Source organism: Scyliorhinus canicula, chromosome 2 (assembly GCF_902713615.1).
Source record: "Scyliorhinus canicula chromosome 2, sScyCan1.1, whole genome shotgun sequence".
NCBI lineage: Eukaryota > Metazoa > Chordata > Chondrichthyes > Carcharhiniformes > Scyliorhinidae > Scyliorhinus > Scyliorhinus canicula.
In genome coordinates this window covers 139090189-139113718 of record NC_052147.1, presented here as the reverse complement: position 1 = coordinate 139113718, position 23530 = coordinate 139090189, and the positions used below count along the sequence as shown (strand labels likewise).

The window sequence follows — 23530 nt, the reverse complement described above, 5'->3', positions numbered from 1 at the left end:
AAGCATTCACCACCCTCTGCATAAAAACCTGCTTTGCCCATCTCCTCTAAACTTTGCCCCATGGACCGTAAACCTATGCCCCTGGTGACTGACTACTCCACCCTGGGAAAGAGTGCCTGCCCATCCACTCTATCCATAACCCTCATTCGTGTAGAACTCTATCAGGTCACCCCTCAGCCTCTGTCTTCCTAATGAAAACTGCCTATTCAACCTCTCCACATAGCTAACACCCTCCAGACCAGGCAACATCCTGGTAAACCTCCTCTGCACCCTCTCCAAAGCCTCCACATCCTTCTGGTAGTGCGCAATATTCCAAGTGCGGCCGTACCAAGGTTCTATACAACTGCACCATGACTTGCCAGTTTTTATACTCGATGCCCCATCCAATGAAGGCAAACATTCCGTGTGCTTTCTTCACTACCTTATCCACTTATGTTGCCACCTTCAAAGATCTGTGGATCTGCGTGCCCAGATCTCTCTGACTTTCTATATTCCTAAGAGTTTTACCATTTACAGTACATTTCCCCTCTATGTTAGACCTACCAAAATGCATTACCTCACATTTGTTTGGATTAAACTCCATCTGCCATTTCTCTGCCCAAGTCTCCAACCTATCTATTTCCTGCTGTATCTTCTGACAAACGTTCTCAACGTTTTGTGCCAGGGCCCAGTTTGTCAGGCTTGGAAGTGGAACTCTGGAACTGGGGGGAATGGATCCATCTGCCCCTCCTTGCTCTCCTGTCCCATTCCCGCAAAACATTAAGACTGAAGCCAGTCACATCTATTTACTTTTGCTTTTTCTGGCATTGTGCAGCTGAGACTATGGTCCCAATACCGAAGTTTAAGACAGAGGTGACCGAGACGGCTATCATACTCACCTGGACCCCCCTGCCCAAGACATCATTCAGGGTAAGACTATCAAGGTTTTATTCATTTTAGAACACATGTTGAGTATAAAAAGCTGGAAAGGATGATACCAGGTAGATGTAAGCAGTCTGTTTCTCGTAGTTGAGGGGTTAAGAGTGAGGTACAAGGTTAAATGCAACATGCTGAACCTAGGGCAAGAGCCGGGTCCTTGGATGCAGCTCGCTGGCTGGCACTCTTGACTCCTGAGTCTGAAGGTAGTGGGTTGAAGGCCCACTCTACAGAGCTGCATGATCGAGGCTGACTCTCCAGTGCTGCGGGAAGCTGTTGGATGAGATGGTAAACCAAGTCCCCGATTTCCCTTTCACTTGGAAGCGGTGTCCTGGTACTTTTGAAAAAGAGCCGGGCATTTGTTCTGGTTTCCCAGTTCACTGTATAGCCCCACCAACCAGATTATTTAGTCATCATCATGTTGCGGATTGTGGGACAGCAACACAATTCTTGCTGCTGTGCTTTCCACGTCGCAGTTAAAAGTGCAAAATGACTTTGTTTTTTGTTGGTTTTTTTTTGTTTTTTTAAAGTATTTTTATTCAGGTTTTGCATAATTTTTCATTATTACCCCACGCGACCCAGTCTTCCCACACCATCCCAATGAAGCAATTATTTTTTAAATAATTATTATTCAAGTTTTCAACAACAAATTTTATCACAACAGAGAAAAACAGTAACCCCACCCTCCAATACAAAAACAATAAATTAACAAGAAAAAGAAATAAGCATAAAACCAAGAGAACAAACCCCCATAACGAACCCGTAGCCCTCCCTCCCCGGCTACCTTCCCCCGATTCCCGTCCATTTTCCCCTGATTCTTGGCCACCCGGTTATTCTTCCTCTTGTTCGTTGGCCACAAACAGATCCCGGACCAGTTGCATGAATGGCTCCCACGTTCTGTGGAAGCCGTCGTCTGACCCTCGGATGGCGAATGAATTTGATTTTCTCCATTTGGAGAGATTCCGAGAGGTCGGACAGCCAGTCTGCAGCTCTGGGTGGTGCTGCTGACCGCCAGCCAAACAGGATTCTAAGGCGGGCGATCAGGGAGGCAAAGGCAAGGGCATCCGCCCTCCTCCCCAGGAATAGATCTGGCTGGTCTGAAACCCCGAAGACCGCCACTATCGGGCATGGCTCCACCCTCACCCCCACCACTTTGGACATAGCCTCGAAGAAGGCTGTCCAGTACTCCACAAGTCTGGGGCAAGACCAGAACATGTGGGCGTGGTTGGCCGGGCCTCTTTGGCACCGTTCACACCTGTCCTCCACCTCCGGGAAGAACCTACTCATACAGTTTCTTGTTAAGTGGGCTCTATGTACCACTTTTAGTTGCGTCAGGCTGAGCCTTGCGCACGTGGCGGTGGAGTTGACCCTATGCAGTGCTTCGCTCCAGAGTCCCCACCCTATCTCAATCCCCAGGTCATCCTCCCATTTCTTTCTTGTTGCGTCCAGTACGGTGTCGGCCCTTTCTACCAGTCGGTCATATATGTCGCTACAGTTCCCTTTATCTAGGATACTTGCGTCCAGTAGGTCTTCCAGTAGTGTCTATCGTGGCGGTTGTGGGTACGTCCTTGTCTCCATTCGTAGGAAGTTTTTGAGCTGCAGATACCGTAGCTCGTTCCCCCTGGCTAGCCGAAATTTCTCTGTCAGTTCATCCAGTGTTGCGATCCTGTCGTCCGTGTATAGGTCCCTGACAGTCAGTGTCCCCCCGTCCTGCCTCCACCTTTTGAAGGTGGCGTCAGTCAGTGCTGGTTTGAACCTATGGTTGTTGCAGATGGGAGCCTTGTCCGACATTTTGGTCAGGCCAAATTGCTGCCGCTGTTGGTTCCAGGATTGGAGGGTGGCTGTCACCACTGGGCTGCTGGAGTGTTTTTTGGGTGGGGATGGGAGTGCTGCCGTGGCGAGGGCCCGGAGGGAGGTCCCCATGCAGGAGGCCTCCTCCGCGCACACCCACTCGGCCTCTGGCTCCTGGATCCATCCCCTTACTCGCTCGGCTGTTGCCGCCCAGTGGTAGAATTGTAGGTTTGGGAGGGCTAGCCCCCACCTGGATTTTGTTTTTTGTAGGGCCTTCTTTGGGGTCCTAGCATTTTTAAACCCCCCCCCATACGAACGCCATGATAAGTTTGTCCAGCACTTTGAAGAAGGCCTTGGGGATGTAGATCGGAATGGATCTAAACAGGAAGAGGAACCTGGGCAGTACGTTCATTTTGATCGTCTGGACTCTCCCCGCGAGGGAGAGTGGGAGTGTGTTCCATCTTTGCAGGTCCTTTTTTACTTCCTCCGTCAGACTGGTGAGGTTCCATTTGTGGATCCCTTTCCAGTCATGGGCTATTTGGACAAAATTACTTTGTTGACCGTAAAGTGCTTTGGGTGGTCTCAAGATTGTAGGAGGCACCATATAAACTCGGTTGGGATTTCCATAGGCGGATGCAGTTAGCCATTGGCCGCTCAGCGGGATCTTCCCGCTGAAGTCAATGGCCCTTTGTGTTGCTCACCAGGTACACTGGACCAGGTAACCCACCATGGGGATCTTCGGCGGGATCAAAAAATCTCATCAGCGGGAAGGGCCAGAAAATCCTGGCCAATGTAAAACACAGGGGGGCAGGATTCTCCGCAGGCACGCAGTTCGCTAGCGGCAGGATTATATCTCCCCTGCTGCTTGTCAGTGGAATTTTCCTTTTAAACCAACCAACACCGTCAGGAACCCCATGGGCATGACTGTGCTGCCGCTGGGAAAAGTGAATGGAAATGACCGGAAAATTTCAGCCAAGAAATGCAAGGTTTTGGATTTGTTTCTTGTGAACTGCGTTTTTGAATTTGGTAGATTTGATATGGGGTTTTGATAAAATATATTAGGGCATTTTGAATCCACCAGCTGGAGGGTCAATAACCAGAGGATATTTTATATCATCTGGAATGCACAGCCTTAAAATATGGTGTGAGGGCAGCACGGTGGCCTAGTGGTTAGCACAACCGCCTCACGGCGCTGAGGTCCCAGGTTCGATCCCGGCTCTGGGTCACTGTCCGTGTGGAGTTTGCACATTCTCCCAGTGTCTGCGTGGGTTTCGCCCCCACAACCCAAAAATGTGCAGAGTAGGTGGATTGGCCACGCTAAATTGCCCCTTAATTGGAAAAAATAATTTGGTAATCTAAATTCATTAAAAAAATAAATATGGTGTGAGCAGATTCAACAGGAACTTTCAAAATGGAATGATAAATATTCAGAAAGGAAGAGTGTGCAGGCCTGTGGGGGTAGAGCAGGGGAGTGGGGTTAATTGGATCGCTCTTTAAAGAGTGGGTACAGATAGGATGGGTTGAATGACCACCTCCAGTACTGTGTGATTCAATGATTGTCTTCCGCCGTTCTCGCTAGGTCGGAGTCCGATCCAGCCAAGGCGGAGAAAAGCCTCGAGAAGTAACCAGTGACTCTGGAAACATCACGATCTCCAGCCTGACTCCCGGCACAGAGTACACCATTTCCATTACACTGCTGGAGAACGACAAGCCACGAGAGTCTATTGTCACGAAGAGTATCATCACTGGTTAGTCTCTCCTGCACCTCTTGCAAAATCTGAGATGTTTCTGCTGCTCCAAATCCTGCTCTCTTGTGCATTCCTGAAGTTCCTTAGCACAAAGATGGCCAATCTACCTTGCGCTGTCCAGGCCCTACACTTTGGATCGCCCCACATCAAACCTCTTTGCCTCTTTCTTTTTTTAAATGCTCCTCAAAATGCCCCTCTGTGAAAAAGAGATTTTGGTCATCTATCTTAATATCTCCTTAAGTGCCTTAGTGTTGAATTTTATCTGATAATGCTCCTGTTAATGAGCCTTGAGCGATTTTACTATGGGCAGCATGGTGGCACAGTGGTTAGCTAACATTTCGAGTCCAGATGACCCCACAGGTCATCTCTACTCGAAACGTTAGCTCTTTTCTCTCTTTACAGATGCTGCCAGACCTGTTGAGATTTTCCAGCGTTTTCTCTTTTGATTCCAGCATCCACAGTAATTTATTTTTATCCATTGTCAGTATCTCTCCTGATTTTCATTGTGTATTCACCTCAATGCAGACAGAAATCATGAGATGAATAGGCTGGTGTATAATAGATGCCTGGTCCGAGATTTCTCACCTCACGGGTTTGTGGTAATTATGCAGAGGGTCCCTGAGGGGATTTAGCACAATTGCATTTACGTTTGAATGTACGTAACATCAGGAGCTATTTTGAAACCCAATGGTTTAATCAATCTTTGAATGGGAGATTAAATAGATGAGAGTCAGATGCCCAAGTCTCCAACCTATCTATGTCCTGCTGTATCCTCTGACAAATGTTCTCAAATTGATGAGATTAAATAGATGAGAGCCTCCCCTGGTCAAGGACTCTTGACAACACTACCAGAACCACTCACAGGGAATTTTAGAATTAGATAACACACATGCGGGTCACTCGGCTTCTGCCCATTCTTATACCGCCCTGTTTACGTCAAGTCTGTTGTTGAGTCATCAGATTAGATATAACATTCGCAAAGCAGGCACACTCTAATTTAGTCTGGGAGTCTTTTATGCCAACAATGATGGGGATGGAACACCACCATCTGCAGCTTCCCCTCCAAGCCCCACATTGTCCTGATTTGGAAATATATCATCGTTCCTCACTATCGCTGTGGGGCATAATTCTGGGACTCCCTTCCTGTGGATATACGTACACCACACGGCCAGCAGCAGGTTTAAGGAGGCAACTCACCACCACCTTCTGAAGGGGCAATAAATGCTGGGCTTAACGAGTGAAGCCCACACGTTAGGAAAGAAGGGAATAAAACGAGCAGCAGAAAAGGCCTTCCAAGTTCCAGGACCATTTCTGAATTAGCAATAGAGACTGCTGGAGAGGTGGCAGCCTCTGTATAGTTTTTTAAAGTCATTATTTTTGTAATTTTGTCTTTTTTGAAACTTAAAAAAAGGCTGGTTTGGGGCGGCTTTCCAATTCCAGCCCTGGCCAACTCCCCGATCGCGGGTTTGCCTCTTTTCTGCATTGCATTTTGGCCTGATTGGACGTGGAGCCCCCGGCTTTGCTATTCTGTTGGCCTCCCTCCCATGCAACACGCTTGTTTGGGCGAGCTGAGGCGACGGGGCAGAAATGACCAAGCCCCCTTCAGCTTCCAATCCACCATCTCCCCGGCCGAGAAAAGTTAATATCCAGCCAGAGTCCTTACAGCAGAGACAGAGGCAATTTGGCCCATCGATTCAGTGCCAGCTCTGTAGAGAAATCTATCTGAACTCATTCTTAATTCTTCATTACCCCCCCCCCCCCACGACAAGTTCCGGTCTCTCACAACTTCTGAGAATTCCTGTTTTTTTTTTACAAATGTAAGAGATGCTGCATTAATGCCGGGTGTTGCTGTTCTGATTGGTGCAGTGTAAACTCATTCTGTCTTTGTGTGTCCTATGCAGAACTCTCCCCACCCGCCAACATAGACGTCCATTCCAACCGCGGCACCGGGGAACCAACCATATCTTGGGAAGGGGGAGCATCACCAGGTACAGGCCAACAAAAACTGGAGTGTTTGCGGTGCGGTGGGAGGGAGGTGGAAGAGCTCTTGCCAGGGAGGCAGTGGGAGGAATTTTGGTCCGATGTACATTTCTGTATTGTTGCTGAAACGAGACGAGCCGGCGGAGCTGACACATACAAATACAAGATGGCGAAATTTAGAAAGGGAGCAAAAGTTCATGCCACTTGACGAAAGTGTGCTGATTGGTTGGCAAGCTGACTCTGATTGGTTGAGGTGTTGCTGTGGAAGATGCAGCGGGGAATATTATCAACGGTGCAATGCCTTGGATATGTTTCTTTTGCCTGCGGACGGCTGGTCCCTGTGTATGAATATATCCAGCTTCTAGCAAGCGTAAGTGAGCCACACTGCCAGCTCAATGGATAATCTTAAATTGGCGATTAGTGCAATTCTTAGCACACTCAGGGTTGTTCAGCCAGTGCTGTCCAATTGGGGAGCCACATCTAACTCTCTTTCAGAGGGCCAGTGCAGACTTGATGGGCCGAATGGTCATCTTCTGCACTGAAGGGATTTTATGGATTAGACCTTCTGCATCACAGAATATCCGAGGTTTCCTAAATGTCCTCTCCACCCAGCAATGATGGAGTTCTGTTTTCCAGTTGGATCCATGCCCGAATGGAGTGCACCTTTCAGAAATGAGCCACCATGCGTTGGCTCCTGAGCAAGACACCCACCTTCCCTTTCGTAGCAGCCTCCATGTTCCTGCCATTTACAGTGAGGAGCATTATGCTCATTGATCCTTAACCTCATATTTCTGCAAGAAAGAAGGTCACATCACAGCATTTTCTGTCACACCTAGGTATTGGTTTAAACTGCTGAGATTTGAATTGTCCATATATTTTCATGCCTGTACTGCTTTCTGCCCTCTCAGTGCCTGATCTTCACATTCGTTGTAGAATCATTTGGCAGAGAGAGAGGCTCTTCAGCCTATCGTGTTGCGCTGCCGCACAAGAGCCACTTCCTTCAATGGGCTTCTTCCTGGCATAATTACAATCTTTTTTTCCATAAATTTAGATTTATTTTTTCCAATTCATTTTTTCCAATTAAGGAGCAATTTAGCATGGCCAATCCACCTACCCTGCACATCTTTTGGGTTGTGGGGGCGAAACCCACGCAAACACGGGGAGAATGTGCAAGAATCCACACGGACAGTGACGCAGAGCCGGGATTGAACCTGGGACCTCGGCGCCGTGAGGCTGAAGGGCTAACCCACTGCGCCACCGTGCTGCCCTTCATAACTATAATCTTGCCGTGCCACCCTCAGGCCCTCACCAGATACATGCTCCAACCACCAGGCCCACCCAACCTCTGTACCCACTGTGGTGTTCTTTGTGATTCAGTTATCAGGATGGATGTCATAGTGTTCACAAAGACCACAGAAGCTAAATTAATTAACAAAGCTAACTTTTATTCACAGTAGTTATTGAAGCTCGACCACTTACTCCTATAGTAAACAATAATCTAGTAATCTACAATCTACGCTCTACTAACACCAGTCTCTACAGTCTATCTATAATTGTACTCTCCACCCTCTCACTGCTCCTCTCCAACTTTCTCCCAGAAGCCTGTGAGTCAGTGCTTTATACAGTTCTGCATCTAGGGCCATCTAGTGGTTAATTATGGTATGACATTAACCCTTTGTATTCTGAACATTTCACAAAATGTCACACTCACTAATCACTGTGAACCTATAAATCGCCTTGTGACACCACAAAGTTAGTTCCTGGTCTTCATCCCTTCCTCCATCTTGGACCCCTCCCCCACAACCCAACTGCAATGTGGTCAGTTCTCTCCACTAACCAGTGTCAATGGAACCACAGCAGAGCGTCGGTAGCTTTTAGTCGCCTTTCCCGGTGCCGGCCAAGTCATGGATACCACTGCTTCCTCGCAAATGGGTGCTGTTGGATGAATATTCTGGAGAATTGTAAGCTCAAATCCCACTAAGTCGGTTTGGTGATTTGAACTCGGGTTTAAATATAAAATACTGGCACCAGGAAGAGTGAGCATGAAGCTGTCTAATTGTGACGGAGGCCCACGAGCACACTTCCTTCCTGCTTTTTGAAGTATTTTGTGTACACCAAGAGGGTTGTGTTTCCCATTTTGACAGCGACTCTTTGGTGTGTATGTCTGTGTATACCAGTGTGTTTTGCTGTCCAGGTATCACTGGCTACCGGGTGACCGCTGTCCCGAGAAAAGGCGAGGGCGGCAGCATGTTGGAGGAATTTATTGACGCCGGACACACCTCCTGGACTCCGGAGAAGCTGATCCCTGGTGTTGAATACGACGTCAGTATTTACACCATCAAGAACGGCAAGGAAAGTCGTCCAGTAACCACGGAGATAACCCAAGGTAATTGAGAGTAACCAGGCAGCCATGATGATTCAGCTGCCATGTCCGTTACTGCGGTGGGGGGGGGTTTAAACGATAAGGACTGAGACTGAGACACACCAGGAACGTGCACAGGGAGCCTTTGCCTTAGCTTCTGAACCTTCACACTTGCTTCCTGTCAACGCCACATTCAAATCACTTTTATTTTCATGCTTTAAAATGAAGATGCCTTCTCCATAAAATGGCTTCCGTTAAAGAGAGCTGCACTCTTTTTATTTGCTTCAGATGATCTATTATCTGCCTTTTGCTGATTTTGATTATTCAGTAATTGAAAGCTTTCCATTACTGTTTGTAAAGGTGATATGGGAAAGATTCTGGCTGTGATTTAACGGAAGTGAAACAGAATCCCGCGTCAAGTGCATTTAGCTGGTGTTTGCCGGTGCTAGCCGCAGAGGCCGTACTAAGCCCATGAGCTCCACTCGCCAATGCAAAATGGTGCCCTGATCTCTAGAAGTGGGGGTTGAAGCCACAACCTTCTGACTCAGAGGCAAGAGTGCTACCATCAGAGCCAGGGTCAACCCCCCACCTCTGGACCCTCCAACTCGCTGATAAGCGGGTAATTGAGCCTCCTGCACCTCACCCCAATAGGACAGGGCATGGGCCCAATCCCCAGTGCAGACAAAATGCCACCTGGGCACAACCAGCAACCAGGGGCACTGCCAGAATGTCTAGGTGGCATCAGGGGTGCCAGAGTGCTACCCTCCTCATAGCCTGACCACCCAGGGACCCCCAATTGCCTCAGGCCCTCCATGTGCCAGTCCACGTTGGTGGAGACCAGTGCTAAATGGCACTTGCTCGGGGTCTCCGAGGCACAGGGGTTAGCTCCTGCACCTTGGGTAACTCCGACGAGAGAATATTCAAGTGATCCTGACTGCACACTTGAATATGCAAATTTACGTCCCACGAATTCAGATTGCGACGCCTCGCGAGATTTACCAGCCTCGCTGCATCCCGAGTCGGGTGTGATGAGGCTGGTAGATTGCAGCCAGAGTTCATGTTGGTATTTCAGACATACCAGCAGGACTTCCCCACTCTCTGTCGGACCACTCTTGCTGGGAAATGCAGATCAGAGCGGACTCTGCCTTGTGGTTGCGGGAGGGGGTTGGAGAGGAGGCAGGGACTGAATGACAGAAACAAAATGGCCTCCCAGCACCAAGTTTGCCCAGAGCTGAGTGTTGCTGAGGCAACCAGCACTGGTGGAACTGCACCCCAAAGATCTTCAGGCAAATAGGGAAGGATAGACACTCTAAATGTATAAACCGAACAATTAACACTTCGAAAATTTAACACCAAAAAACCTTGCACTGTTGGATATTTTGCACAATAATGAGGGCTTGTATTCCGTCTGCCTAACAGCGAAGCCATTACATATCACCTTTTGATTGCTTGCGACTTTTGCAGTTAAATCATCTTTAGAACAAAATCATGCTGTTCCATTTTTAGTTTTCTTCCTTTTTTTTGCACCTTTAACGCTGCCTTGTTGCCCTTTGACTAACTAGAAATTCCCCAACTCACTGACCTCACCTTCGTTGACGTAAGCGACACGACCATCGACCTGAGATGGACGCCGCTTAACTATTCGGCCATTACTGGCTACCGCATCACAGTTATAGCGGCGGGGGAGTCCGTTCCCATTTTCGAAGACTTTGTCAGCTCATCGACTGGATACTATACTGTGCGAGGCCTGGAGCCTGGGATAGATTACGACATCAGTGTTATCACCCTGATAGAGGGTGGTGACAGTATCGCCACCACCCGAAAGCAGCAAACTGGTGAAGTTTTCTTCAGCTCGTTTTTTTTTTCTCTTCCGATACTCTCTCACCCCCACCCGACCACCCAGCGCTGCATGCTTTTCCCGGAGTCGGTGGCCTGTCTCTCAGTGAGCTCTCACCAACCTGTGGTTAACTGAATGCATGTAGTGCCTGGGTGGTTTTGTCTCCCCCCCACCCCATCCCCAGGTGTGCATGTGATGAGTTTGAGCCTGTGGTTGATGTTAGTTGGGTTAATGCATGTTGGGAATGGTGTCCATGATGGTGGCCGGAAATCAAGAGGGCTTAACTTTCAAAACTGGAACGAGAGGGCGATGTCAGGAAGCGGTTCCTCACTCAAAAGGTTAGTGGACGCCTAGAACTCTCTTTCCAGAAAAGCTGGATTTCAGTTGAAAGTTTCAAAACTAAGATTGCATAGATTTCTGGTAGGCATGGGTATTAACGGATATGGAACTGAGGTGGCTAAATAGAGTTAAGATAAGTGCCATGATCTAATTGAATTGCGGAACCATTGGGAATTGGCTGATTGGCCTACTCTTGTTGCTTTACATCGAAAGGTGTAAAAAATTCCAAGTTGTGAATCAAGTTTTCTGCCACCTCCTGGTGCCCAGATGACTCCCCAGGTGTCGAGCCCTAGCTCTGATGGTAGCGCTCTTGCCTCTGAGTCAGAAGGTTGTGGCTTCAACCCCCACTCTGGAGAGGTGAGCACCAAATTCAGTGCGACACTGTCAAGGATGTTGCCTCTCGGATGGGAAGTTGAACCAGGACCTCATTTTGCTTGCTTCGGAGAATGTTTAAAACAAATTGCATGGCATTGTTCCAAATGAGAGCATGGGAGTTTCCCCCAGTATCCTGGGACAATAGTAATCCCTCAAACCATCATCACAGAAACAAAAGTAGATTGTGAGGTCATTGCTGCCTGTGGGATCCTGCTGTGCACAAATCGGTTGTTGCATTTCCTGCAATACAACAGTGACTACACTTCACAGTGTGATCTGATTGGCTTTGGGATGTCCAACGGTGATGCATGGCTCTATATAAATGCAAGTTCCATCCCCGTGAGAGGTAGATTGGAATAGATCTGGCTTCTTATGAGTGAAGATGTCCCAGTCAGGGAATTTGGAATATTCCTGCAGAATGCCCTGTGCTAAATCTTCCCTGCTCATTCAGTAATCCCAGACCTGGAAAGTATGGGAGATGGGGAACCCACTTCATTGGATGAAAATTGAGTTGAGTGCAGACTGGGGAAGAGATCGATGGCAAGCCCTAGCTCCTATCTTGGAAAATCTGCCTTTGTACGGGATATTTAGCAGTGAAATACCCCCTGCCCTTGGGACTGTCGTCCCAGTTTCAGGTACAGGATAGGGTACAACACTGAACGTGTCCAGTGTTTGGAAGTATGTGCGTGCGTGTGTATGCATGCAAACCCGACCATCCTACCTCAAATGCATGGGGCCTGTGTCTATGTGCTTCCACTCTTCAGACCCCTCCCCCGCCCCACCAAGAGCGGGTAATGACCGATGCATTTTCTCTCCCAGCGGTCCCGCCCCCCACCAGGCTGCGCTTCAACCATGTCGGAGAGGACTCCATGAGGATCAGCTGGTCCCCACCCACCTCCGTCGATCTCAGCGGTTTCCTTGTGAGCTACAGTCCAGTGAAGGATGAGAGTGGGAGCACTGACCTGACCATCGCGCCGACCAGCAGCATGGTCATGCTGACAGGTAAGGGAGGCGTGGCTGTGGAACCCCTTTCTTGCGTGTCTCTGTACACAGATGTGTTTGTGTGTGACACTGAGTCTGACCGTTTCTCAGTGGCAATTCCTTGCCTCGGAGCATGGGTCCATTATCATATCCTACCTAATCCCATTTTCTCGCACTTGGCTCATACGTTTGAGTGTTATGATGTGCCAAGTGCCCATCCACGTACTTTTTAAAGGATGTGAGGCAACACTCCTCGACCGCCCTCCCGGGCAGTGCATTCCAGACCGTCACCAGCCTGTGAGTAAAAAGGTTTTTCCTCAAATGCCCCCCGATACCTCCTGCCCCTGACCTTGAATTTGTGTCCCTTCATGACTGACCCTTCAACTAAGGGGAACAGCTGCTCCCTATCCACCCTGTCCATGCCTCTCATAATCTTATGCACCTCGATCAGATTGCCCCTCAATGTTCTCTGCTCCAGAGAAAACAACCTAAGCCTATCCAACCGCTCTTCATAACTTAAATGTTCGATCCCAGGCAACATCCTGGTGAATCTCCTCTGCACCCCCTCCAGTGCAATCACATCCTTCTGATAATGTGGTGACCAGAACTGCACACAGTACTCCAGCTGTGGCCTCACCAAAGTTCTACACAATTCCAACATGACCTCCCTGCTTTTGTAGTCTCTGCTTCGATTGATAAAGGCAAATGTCCCATATGCCTTTTTCACTAAACCTATTTACCTGCCCTTCCGCCTTCAGAGATCTATGGACAAACACGCCAAGGTCCCTTTGTACCTCAGAACTTCCCAGTGTCATGCTGTTCATTGAATACTTCTTTGTCAAATTATTACTCCCAAAGTGTATCACCTCACATTTTTCAGGGTTAAATTCCGTCTGTCGCTTAGCTGCCCTTTCTGGGAGAATGAGACCTACTGAGAAAAGGCTGCTCAGTCCATCGACCTCACTGCTATATCAGCTCTCAACGTAGGCTCGGCCCAATCTCCTGAAGGAGGTTCTCCACTCTGAGTCACCTCCATGTTCACTCTTGTCCTCTCATCGCAGGCCTGTCTCTGCAGGATGCTCCACCACTGGCACCAACCACGTCCACTGGTTCAGTCTATTCCTCTAACTTTCCATTCAATGCAGCTTATGAGGCTGTTCATTAGCATTAGCATCAGAACCCTGTGCCGGGGGCCTGGTCCGTGTAATTACCCTTCCCCATCCACCCCCACCTTGCCGCCTGCCCATGCCAAACCGCCTGAGGGAGACACTTAAGTATTTGGCCTTGATCCAGCCCCTCTCGTCTTGCCTGTGCCTGCTAACAATGTTGGCTTCAGAGTATGGCGGAATAACTAAACTTGGAGGGAATATAAAATGGGCCACTCACTGTGGTTGAAGAGCTGCCCAGCACTTTCTACACTCCAGATGCGATAAGGACACTTGACGGGCCTGTTATGCAACACTGAAATAAGCATTGACTTTTGGGAGTGGAGAGCATGGATCTCAGCGCCTCTCTCCAGGAATGCGATAAGTGCTGATTCCTGTTGCCATAGAATCAAACAATTGTGTCTGTGTTTCCTTCTTCCTCTATTTAATCAGCTTGGGTGGGGCCTACATTTGCATCTAATCTGAAGTCACTGACTGTTCCTCAGGTCTCCTGCCTGGTACTGAATACATAGTGAAGGTGTACTCGGTGATCGTCGGGAGTCAGAGCACTCCGCTAGTTGGAAGGCAACGAACAGGTAACTATCAACACAGGGCATTGGCACCTTTGTGGGAGATGGGGGTGATTGTGACTCTTTGGTGCCTCGTTCACATCTCAACCAATCCTTCTGGGCTGATGGTGGGGGTGTTGGTCAATTTTTAACTCACTGGCCTCCTCATCAATTCCCAAAGTTACAATGTGTGTAGGTGTTTGGAAGATTATGCGTAATATAATTGAGGTGTTTAAGGTGATTAAAGGGTTTAATAGGTGTGTCAATTTAAACTCCAAAATGAGAATGACAGACTTGTTTAGTAGGAGTATGAAGGGATATGGACTCGAGGCAGGGTCAATGAAGTTGAGGTACAAATCAGTCATGATCTCATTGAATGTCAGAAAATCTCGAGGGGTTAAGTGGTCTCATCCTACATATTAGGCTTGAGGGGCTGAATGGTCTCCTCCTGGTCCTCTGTTCGGTCACCTGCTGCACTTCTGAACACCATTCTCTTGTGCTGTGCTGATCTCACAGTCAAAAGACAGCAGATGACATTTGACCTGGGGTCATGACCGTGGACACTATGTATATATTATTCCTTGCGTTCTCTACAAGCCTTGTGTACCTTGTGACAAAACTAAGCCTCGATAAATAGACATTACATGATGGTTTGCTTTCCTTACAGAAAACTGCAGTAAATCATTCCATAGAATGGAGCACAGATGCAGGCCAAATGATCAATTTTGATATTGAGCCTTCACTCATCTAACTTTGTTTTACCATTTTACTCATCCATTTAGTCTTCTTCCTCCTTGGAGCTTCCTCTTCAGCCTATCTGTGCTATTCGCTTCAGCTACTCCATGTGATATCGAGTTCCACATTCTCATCACCCGCCACTCAGAGCTTTCTCCTTAATTCCCGATAGAATGTATCAGTGGCCATTTTACATTGATGGCCCCTAGTTTTACACACCCCATATGTTCTCTGAACCCTTTCAGAATTTTAAAGAACTCTTATCAGGAATTCAGGGGCTGGTTTAGCACAGGGCTAAATAGCTGGCTTTTGAAGCAGACCAAGGCAGGCCAGCAGCACGGTTCAATTCCTGTGCCAGCCTCCCCGAACAGGCGCCGGAACATGGTGACTAGGGGCTTTTCAGAGTAACTTCATTGAAGCCTACTTGGGACAATAAGCGATTTTTATTTAATTTCATTTCATTTTCATTTTCAAGACATAGGTCAGGTTTTTCTTTTCTAGGGAAAAGATCCTCAAACTGGTCAGCCTTTGCGGACAGTTATGACATCTCTAATCCTATTTTTTTCTCTTTCTGATGCCTTCCGACACTTTTTTGTAGTAGAGAGGCTGGGACAAGTGCACTGATTTGCAATAGAATTGTCAGCTACACTCCTGGAGTTCCTAAGTCTTCTCTGTCAGTTTTACTCACCCACTGAAAATACTTGATTCCCCTGCCCACTTGATTGAGGACGCTGAGGTGCATTTAATCTAGTGTGCCCCTCGCCGAGGAACAAATGGACAATCCGAGATTGAGCTGTTCCAGAGCTGAAGATGGAACAGCTCTACGTCGGCTTGTCATTTGCTCCGAGTGAATCGCCAGCTCACCCTGCTGAGCTCAGATGGAACTGCAGCCAAATTGTCTGAGCAGAAGAAGGGATTTTCAGCTGATATGTCCACTCCCTCACTCACTGCAAAGACAGCCGTTGCACTAGTCTGACGATTGGCCCAGTTGTGGTCTTCTTTTGCTGATTATTACTTTGTGACTACCCTAAGCTAATGTGAGGGATGTACTTGAAGAATATTCCTTCGCCCGGTACCATGCAGTAAACTGTCCAACCCAGAGCAGTACAGAGGGAGGCGTCCAACCCAGAGCAGTACAGAGGGAGGGTTACACACCCAGAGCAATATAAAGGGAGGCCTACACACCCCAAACAGTACATAGGGAGGGTTACACATCCAGAGCAGTACAGAGGGAGGCGTCCAACCCAGAGCAGTACAGAGGCAGACCTACACACCCACAGAAGTATGGAGGGAGGGCTACACACCCAAAGCAGTACAGAGGGAGGTGTACACCCCCAGAGCAGCAAAGAGGGATGTGTACACATCCAGAGGAGTACAGAATGAGGCCTACACCCCAGAGCAGTACAGAGGGATGTGTACACACCCAGACGAGTACAGAGGGATGTGTACACACCCAGAGGAGTACAGAGGGATGTGTACACACCCAGAGCAGTAGAGGGATGTGTACACACCCAGAGGAGTACAGAGGGATGTGTACACACCCAGAGGAGTACAGAAGAAAGCCTACACCCCCAGAGCAATAGAGCAGTACAGAGGGATGTGTACACACCCAGAGGCATACAGAGGGAGGCCCACATCCCCAGAGCAGTACAGAAGAAGGTGTACACACCCAGAACAGTATGAAGGGAGGCCTACACACCCAGACCAGTACAGAGGGAGGCCTACACATCCAGAACAGCACTAAGGGAGGCCGACACATCCAGAACAGCACTAAGGGAGGCCTGCACATCCAGAGCAGTACAGAGGGAGGCCTACACAGCCAGAGTAGTACAGAGGAAGGCCTACACACCAAGAACAGTATGGATGGAGGCCTACAAACCCAGAGCAGTACAGAGGGAGGGCTATGTACCCAGAGCATACAGAGAGAGGCCGACGTACCCAGAGCAATACAGAGGGAGGCTTATGTACCCAGAGCAACACAGAGGGAGGCCTACGTACCCAGAGCAATACAGAGGGAGGCCTAGGTACCCAGAGCAATACAGAGGGAGGCCTACGTACCCAGAGCAGTACAGAGGGAGGCCTACACAGCCAGAGTAGTACAGAGGAAGGCCTACACACCAAGAACAGTATGGATGGAGGCCTACAAACCCAGAGCAGTACAGAGGGAGGCCTATGTACCCAGAGAATACAGAGAGAGGCCTACGTACCCAGAGCAATACAGAGGGAGGCCTACGTACCCAGAGCAACACAGAGGGAGGCCTACGTACCCAGAGCAATTCAGAGGGAGGCCTAGGTACCCAGAGCAATACAGAGGGAGGCCTACGTACCCAGAGCAATACAGAGGGAGGCCTACGTACCCAGAGCAATACAGAGGGAGGCCTACGTACCCAGAGCAATACAGAGGGAGGCCTACGTACCCAGAGCAATACAGAGGGATGCCTACACACCCAGAGCAATACAGAGGGAGGCCTACGTACCCAGAGCAATGCAGAGGGAGGCCTATGTACCCAGAGCAGTACAGTGAGGACTACACACCCAGAGCAATACAGAGGGAGGCCTACAAACCTAGAGCAGTACAGAGGGAGGCCAACACACCCAGAGCAATACAGAGGGAGGCCTACGTACCCAGAGCAATACAGAGGGAGGCCTACACACCCAGAGCAATACAGAGGGAGGCCTACGTACCCAGAGCAATGCAGAGGGAGGCCTATGTACCCAGAGCAGTACAGTGAGGACTACACACCCAGAGCAATACAGAGGGAGGCCTACAAACCCAGAGCAGTACAGAGGGAGGCCAACACACCCAGAGCAATACAGGGAGGCCTACAAACCCAGAGCAGTACAGAGGGAGGCCTATCTACCCAGAGCAATGCAGAGGGAGGCCTACGTACCCAGAGCAATACAGAGGGAAGCCTACGTACCCAGAGCAGTACAGTGAGGACTACACACCCAGAGCAGTATACGGAGTCCTGCACATCAGAGCAGTACAGAGGGAAGTCTACACACCCAGATCAATACAGAGGGAGGCCTGCACACCCCGAGCCGAACAGAGGGATGGTTACACACTCAGAGCAGTACAGAAGGAGGTGTACACATCCAGAGCAGTGTAGAGGGAAGCCTGCACACCCCGAGCAGTACAGAAAGAGTGTTGTGCTGCTGAAGGTGAATCAGACATTAAACCCCGTCAGGTGAAAAAATAAACATTGATCTTTAAGCTCAACCAGCAGCGCTGAAACAAATTATTGCACCATTATCACGGTAGAGATAGTGCGATCCTGCTGTGCACAAATTAGCAGCTGCATTGCAACAGTGATGCCCTTGAAACTGCTTAATCAACTACAGAGCGCTTTAGGGGCACTTTGCAATTGTAAGGGTCACTATAGAAATGCGTAAAACCTTTGAAAGACCTATGCTCTGTGTTTTGCATCTAGGCATCGACACACCGACTGGCATTGACTTCTCTGACACAAAGGCGACCTCTTTCACCGTGCACTGGCAGCCCACAAGATCTCCAATCACTGGATACAGGGTGCGGCATTACCTCAATAATGGGGCCAATCCTCGGGAAGAGCGGGTACCATCCACACGCACCTCCCTCCAGCTGACCAACTTGGTGCCCGCCTCGGAGTATGTCATCAGCATCTCTGCATTCAACGGCAGGCGGGAGAGCTTGCCCCTGGTGGGCCAGCATTCCACATGTGAGTGAGTTGTGGAACTGGACGCACCCTTGCAGGCAAAAGAAAGCAAATGAAACCACTGAGTGACGGCAGGTTTGGGCAGGACCATGTGGCGCCTTGTGCAGTCAGACAGCTGGCTCAGCTCCTGACCGCTGGGCAGTGAACGTGGTGGTGTAGGGGCTTTGGTTGTGATCGTGAGAAACCGACCCACATCCAGTCACTGCAGGTGGCATGCCTATGTTGAGCAAAGACCTGGAGTTCAGGCAGTATATTGGGAAGGTTCCTGCAGTTGAACAGTTGGTACAAATGGTACCTTGGTACGGCGCAGGGCCTTGTTGGAACTGTAAGCCATTGATGCTGTTCAACAGAATGGGTAGCAGACAGAGAAAAATAGAAAATTCACCATGACAGTCCTGTTTTGTGTACTGTATAAGATATTAAAGCCTATTGTCCTGTAAGAATCAACCTGACGTCCTGACATGCTTCACAGACATGGGGCCCAGAGCAGCAGGGGATTGGCTAATTTTACATGTTTTAAAAAGATTCAGTCACCCTTTGTGAAAAGTCTCTTGATGGTTAATACTTGTTCTACATTATTTCAGCACCTGAGGGAGTGGGAGAGGAATTTTCCAGAATATTTTTTCACTTATTGTCCTTGTTGCTTTTTAACCGTCCCAGATGATCTGAGTGTAAAGGGGAAGTAAGATTCGTGGGGGCGGGTGTTGTAATTGGGTACGGCAACTTCTCTCTCTCCCTGCCGGTTATGTTTGTGTTTTGAAAAAATGGTTGCCACACTGTGTTAATTGTGCTGATTTCTTCCCCCACCCCCAATCAACCTCCTACGCCACCCCTCACCCACCTCTCCCTCCAGTCTCTGATTCCCCGACTGACCTGGAATTCACCCAGTCCACACCTACGAGTCTGAGCATCAAGTGGAGGGCACCGCCCCTGAATGTCAAATATTACCGCGTCGCATTCGGAGAGTCAGGTAGGCCTTGCAGTTCATTTCCTCTGACTAGTCACTCTGTGACGGGAGAAGCCCTCTCTGTGAGCTGTCGGCATGAATTTTTTTTTTTTAGAAATTTAAGGTACCCAATTAATTTTTTTTCCAATTAAGGGGTAATTTAGCGTGGCCAATCCACCTGCCCTGCACATCTATGGGTTGTGGGGGTGAGATCCATGCAGACATGGGGAGCATGTGCAAACTCCACACAGACAGTGACATGAATCTCAATTGTTGTAGTGCAATCAAAACTTGGTGGCAAACTGGAACCTTCTACGGTTCAGCGCCGTGAAGCTCCAGTGAGACCCCATTTGGAGTAGCTGGGGTTCCTATCTGGCCACCACGTCTTGGGCAGGGTAAATTAGCCTTAGAGAGAGTGTAGAGATAGGCAGGTACGGTAGTTGGACTCCCCAAGTATGGCACAATGGTGCAGTGGCTAGCCTTGCTGCCTCACAGCGCCAAGGACCCAGGATCGATTCCGGCCTCGGGTGACCTGTCTGTGGAATTTGTATGTTCTTCTTGTGTCTGTGTGGGTTTCCTGCGGGTGCTCCGGTTTCCTGCCGCAGTCCAAAGATGTGTAAATTAGGTGGAATGGATATGCTAAATTGTTCCGCCAGGGGAGTTACAGAGAAATGAAGGGGGATTGGGCCCAGCTCTTTCAGAGGGTCGGTGCAGACTCGACGGGCCGAATGACCTCCTTCTGCACTGTAGGGATTCTATGATTCCTCCTAATGTCCAAAGCTGTGCAGGTTAGGTGGATGAGCCACGCTAAATTGCACCTTAGCCTCCAAAAGCTTAGGTGGGGTTACAGGGATGGGGTGGAGGTGCAGGCCTGAGTAGAGTGCTCTTTCGAAGGGTTGATGCAGACTCGATGGGCCAAATGGCCTCCTGTGCTGTAGGATATTCTTTGACTCTATGGTTAAATTACATGGAGCGAGTACCAGCATTGTTTTCCTGACATGCAGACGGTTAAGAGATGATGTAACTGCACTCTCCAAGATATTATCGATGAGTAGATTGGGAAAAACTATTTCTGCCAGTTGGGGAGTCTAGAACCAGGGGGCAGAGCCTAAAAATTAAACACAAACGTCTCGGGAATGATGTTAGGCGACAGCACGCCACAAATTACATATTGACTAAAATTATTAGGGCAGCACGGTAGCACAAGTGGATAGCACTGTGGCTTCACAGCGCCAGGGTCCCTGAATGTGCGGAGTCTGCACGTTCTCCCCATTTCTGCGTGGGTTTCCTCCGGGTGCTCCGGTTTCCTCCCACAGTCCAAAGATGTGCAGGTTAGGTGGATTGGCCACGATAAATTGCCCTTAGTAACCAAAAAGGTTCGGCGGGGGGGGGGTTATTGGGTTACGGGGATAGGTGGAAGTGAGGGCTTGAGTGGGTCAGTGCAGACTCGATGGGCCGAAAGGCCTCCTTCTGCGCTGTTTGTTCTATGATCTATGAACTGGTGGAAGAAGAACCCAAATTAGGAACTGTTGAGGTTCAGAAGGAACTACGGCCTGGTGCAATGCATGCATCCCATCATGTCCATGGCAGGCCCATGGCAGATTGCTTCCTCAGACCTCAGTTGGAGTGTGTGGCTTGATCAACCAGCCATAAAGCTTGAAGGTGCGATGCACGTCAAGCTAGCTGGGTGAGGGTGGAGGTAATTGACAGCGGGGATGGGTTCACGTAGTGGCTGACAGAGGCCTGCCACTTCAATCTGGAGCCAAGAGGGGGTAAGTCAGAAATTTCCAATTTAACCATCTGGGAATTGCTGGTCTCTTTTAGACCCCTGGGCAGTTGAAGAAAGCGATGCCCTGCGTGCGCACTGAGTTCCGCGTTCATTTGCAAATCAGCGAAAGTAGGCCCAAACAGGGGCTACAGGCCTCTCATGTTCAGTCAGTCTGGCACGTGTTTTTTTTTCAGACACGTAGCTAGACACCTACTGAGCAGCCGTAATCAATTTAGCAAGCGTGTGCTGCAAGTGGTTCCTTTGCCCGTTTCATGTCTGTTGAGGGAGGGGAAGAGGGCAGCACCATCAAGTTCTCTAGACCCTTGTGTTTGCTTCAGGAAAACACGTGGAATAAGTAAAGGTCAAATGTTTAGTACTGCGCATATCCCAGAATGCCTTTCTTGTGTTTAGTGTGATTTTCGACCACAAGTAACCTTTTAATTTTTAACCCCTGCTGCCACATTTCCTCACAGGAGGCCGTGGCCCGGTGAAGGAGATAACTGTGCCGGGCGGCGAGTCCACCATCACCATACCTAACCTGAAGCCTGGCACCGAATACACCGTAACTTTGTATGCCGTCACTGGCCGGGGAGACAGCCCAGCAATCAGCAAGCCTCTCGTGGCTACAGAGAAGACAGGTAAGACAGGTTGGGGGTGAGGGGGGGAAGTAGGTTGCCGGTGGCGAAGAGTTTGTTTTGCCTGTGGTGCCAGGTTGCATGCCGAATTTTGACAAAGTCACTAGATCACTCAGCGCTAGGATAATCAGTCTGCCCACTGTGTCTCTCTGTAAAGAGATATCTAGCTCCCTGCTCTCTCCCCTCAAGCCCTGCAAATTTCCTGCTGGACGTTTTTATCCGATTCCTTTTTGAAAGATCCAGTTGAATCTGCTTCCATTGCTTCTACAGGCCATGCATTCCAGCTCACCACAACTCGCTGTGTGAATAAAAATCCCAGTTCTCCCCTGGTTCTCTTGCTGGTCGTCTTACATTTATGTCCTCTGGTTTACAGAGCCTGCCATTCCACTGGCTGATCTGTGAACACCCCAGTGAGAAGTGCACCTGGATAACATTAACAAGCTGGCTTTTGTTTTCAGTCAGCAATGCCACACTGACCTGGTGCTGGGTGGTACCCAGGTCGAGAAACAGCTCGCTTTTCACCTCTTTGATCCAGGTCTGGGTCGGCACCCAACTGACAAGGACGAGGAGATGCTGTCTGAAAGCATCATCCCAGGCAGATGGAATGATCAGTGCCCCACCACTCTTGGGAGATGCTGGTGATTAGATTGAGGTCTGTGGCAGCTCAAGGATAGATTGCATAAACTAGACCCAAATTCTCTTTTGAATATATATTTCCAAGATGAAAGGATACTGGAATTGTTACAAAATTTGATGGGATTGATGAAGAGAAGCTGGTACTGGGAATCCAGAATAAGGGGCATAACCGTAACATTTAGAATGTTCCTGGGTGATGTCCGGAAGCACCTCTTCACACAAAGGGTAGAGGAATCTGGAACTCTCCTTGAATGCTGATGCTGGGGACCAGTTCAAAGTCCCAAAACGGAGATGATTAGATTTTAGTTGTGATGCGCCATCAATTGTATGCGAGACGAGTGCTTTACAAAAGTCAGACTTTAATAGACGAGAACACAGCTCTGTGATCATCTACAATGGAATGGACGTTCGCCGGGCGTTTGTCCATTTATACCTCGTTAATGGAGGCGTGGTTAACTCAGCCTCTCGGCCAATCAGTCGAGAGGCACATGACCGACCAGGGCCAATGGTGAGCCTGTGTTCTGCCCCAATGGCAGACAGGTATGCAGATCATATCACCACAAGTTGATTTGGGGATATGGAACAACAGATGAGTAACTGGAGTTGGGATAATGATCCAAATGATGAGTGGCACAGATTTGAGGGGCTGAATGTCCTCCTCTGATGATCATATCCTACGCGCTGCCTGAAAGTAGCTTCCATTTGCTCTTGTCAAGTTTAAGAGGCTGCGATGCTGGGGGACAGAAATTGCTTTCCATTTCTCCCAACGCAGCTCCAGAGTGAAGCCGCCTCGCCTTAACCAAGCCTCGGGCCTAAGGGCCACAGATGCACTCTTAACGGAAGCCAGCTAGGAGTATAGCCAGTCACGCTGAATTCTCATGACAGAAAGTCAGGCCTGTGCTGTACGCCAGCGTCGCGCCTACTGCTGAGGGCACCCACTGGGATTTAAATGACAAAACACAGTGTCATGTTGAGCCCATGTCTTTAGCTTGCCACCTCTCTCCTGTGCCACACATGCAATGGAGTCTGTTTAACAGCTGAGGAGAGATAATTGTGAATCTCTGAAGGGACTA

At 49.1% G+C, this 23530-nt stretch overlaps 1 protein-coding gene across 3 annotated transcripts in view; it reads left to right on the top strand.

The window, feature by feature from the left end:
- The window catches only part of LOC119958607 (fibronectin-like), a 136352-nt gene that overhangs the window by 68705 nt on the left and 44117 nt on the right, over positions 1-23530 (top strand). For 2 of the 3 annotated variants that reach the window (XM_038787098.1, XM_038787090.1), the window contains exons 21-30: positions 815-909; positions 4286-4454; positions 6356-6442; positions 8629-8820; positions 10359-10631; positions 12167-12349; positions 13980-14069; positions 18209-18475; positions 19326-19442; positions 21660-21824. In XM_038787098.1, coding sequence (XP_038643026.1) covers positions 815-909; positions 4286-4454; positions 6356-6442; positions 8629-8820; positions 10359-10631; positions 12167-12349; positions 13980-14069; positions 18209-18475; positions 19326-19442; positions 21660-21824 — 1638 coding nt within the window. The remainder of the gene's footprint in view (positions 1-814; positions 910-4285; positions 4455-6355; positions 6443-8628; positions 8821-10358; positions 10632-12166; positions 12350-13979; positions 14070-18208; positions 18476-19325; positions 19443-21659; positions 21825-23530) is intronic. The other variant, XM_038787106.1, reaches the window with a different exon arrangement.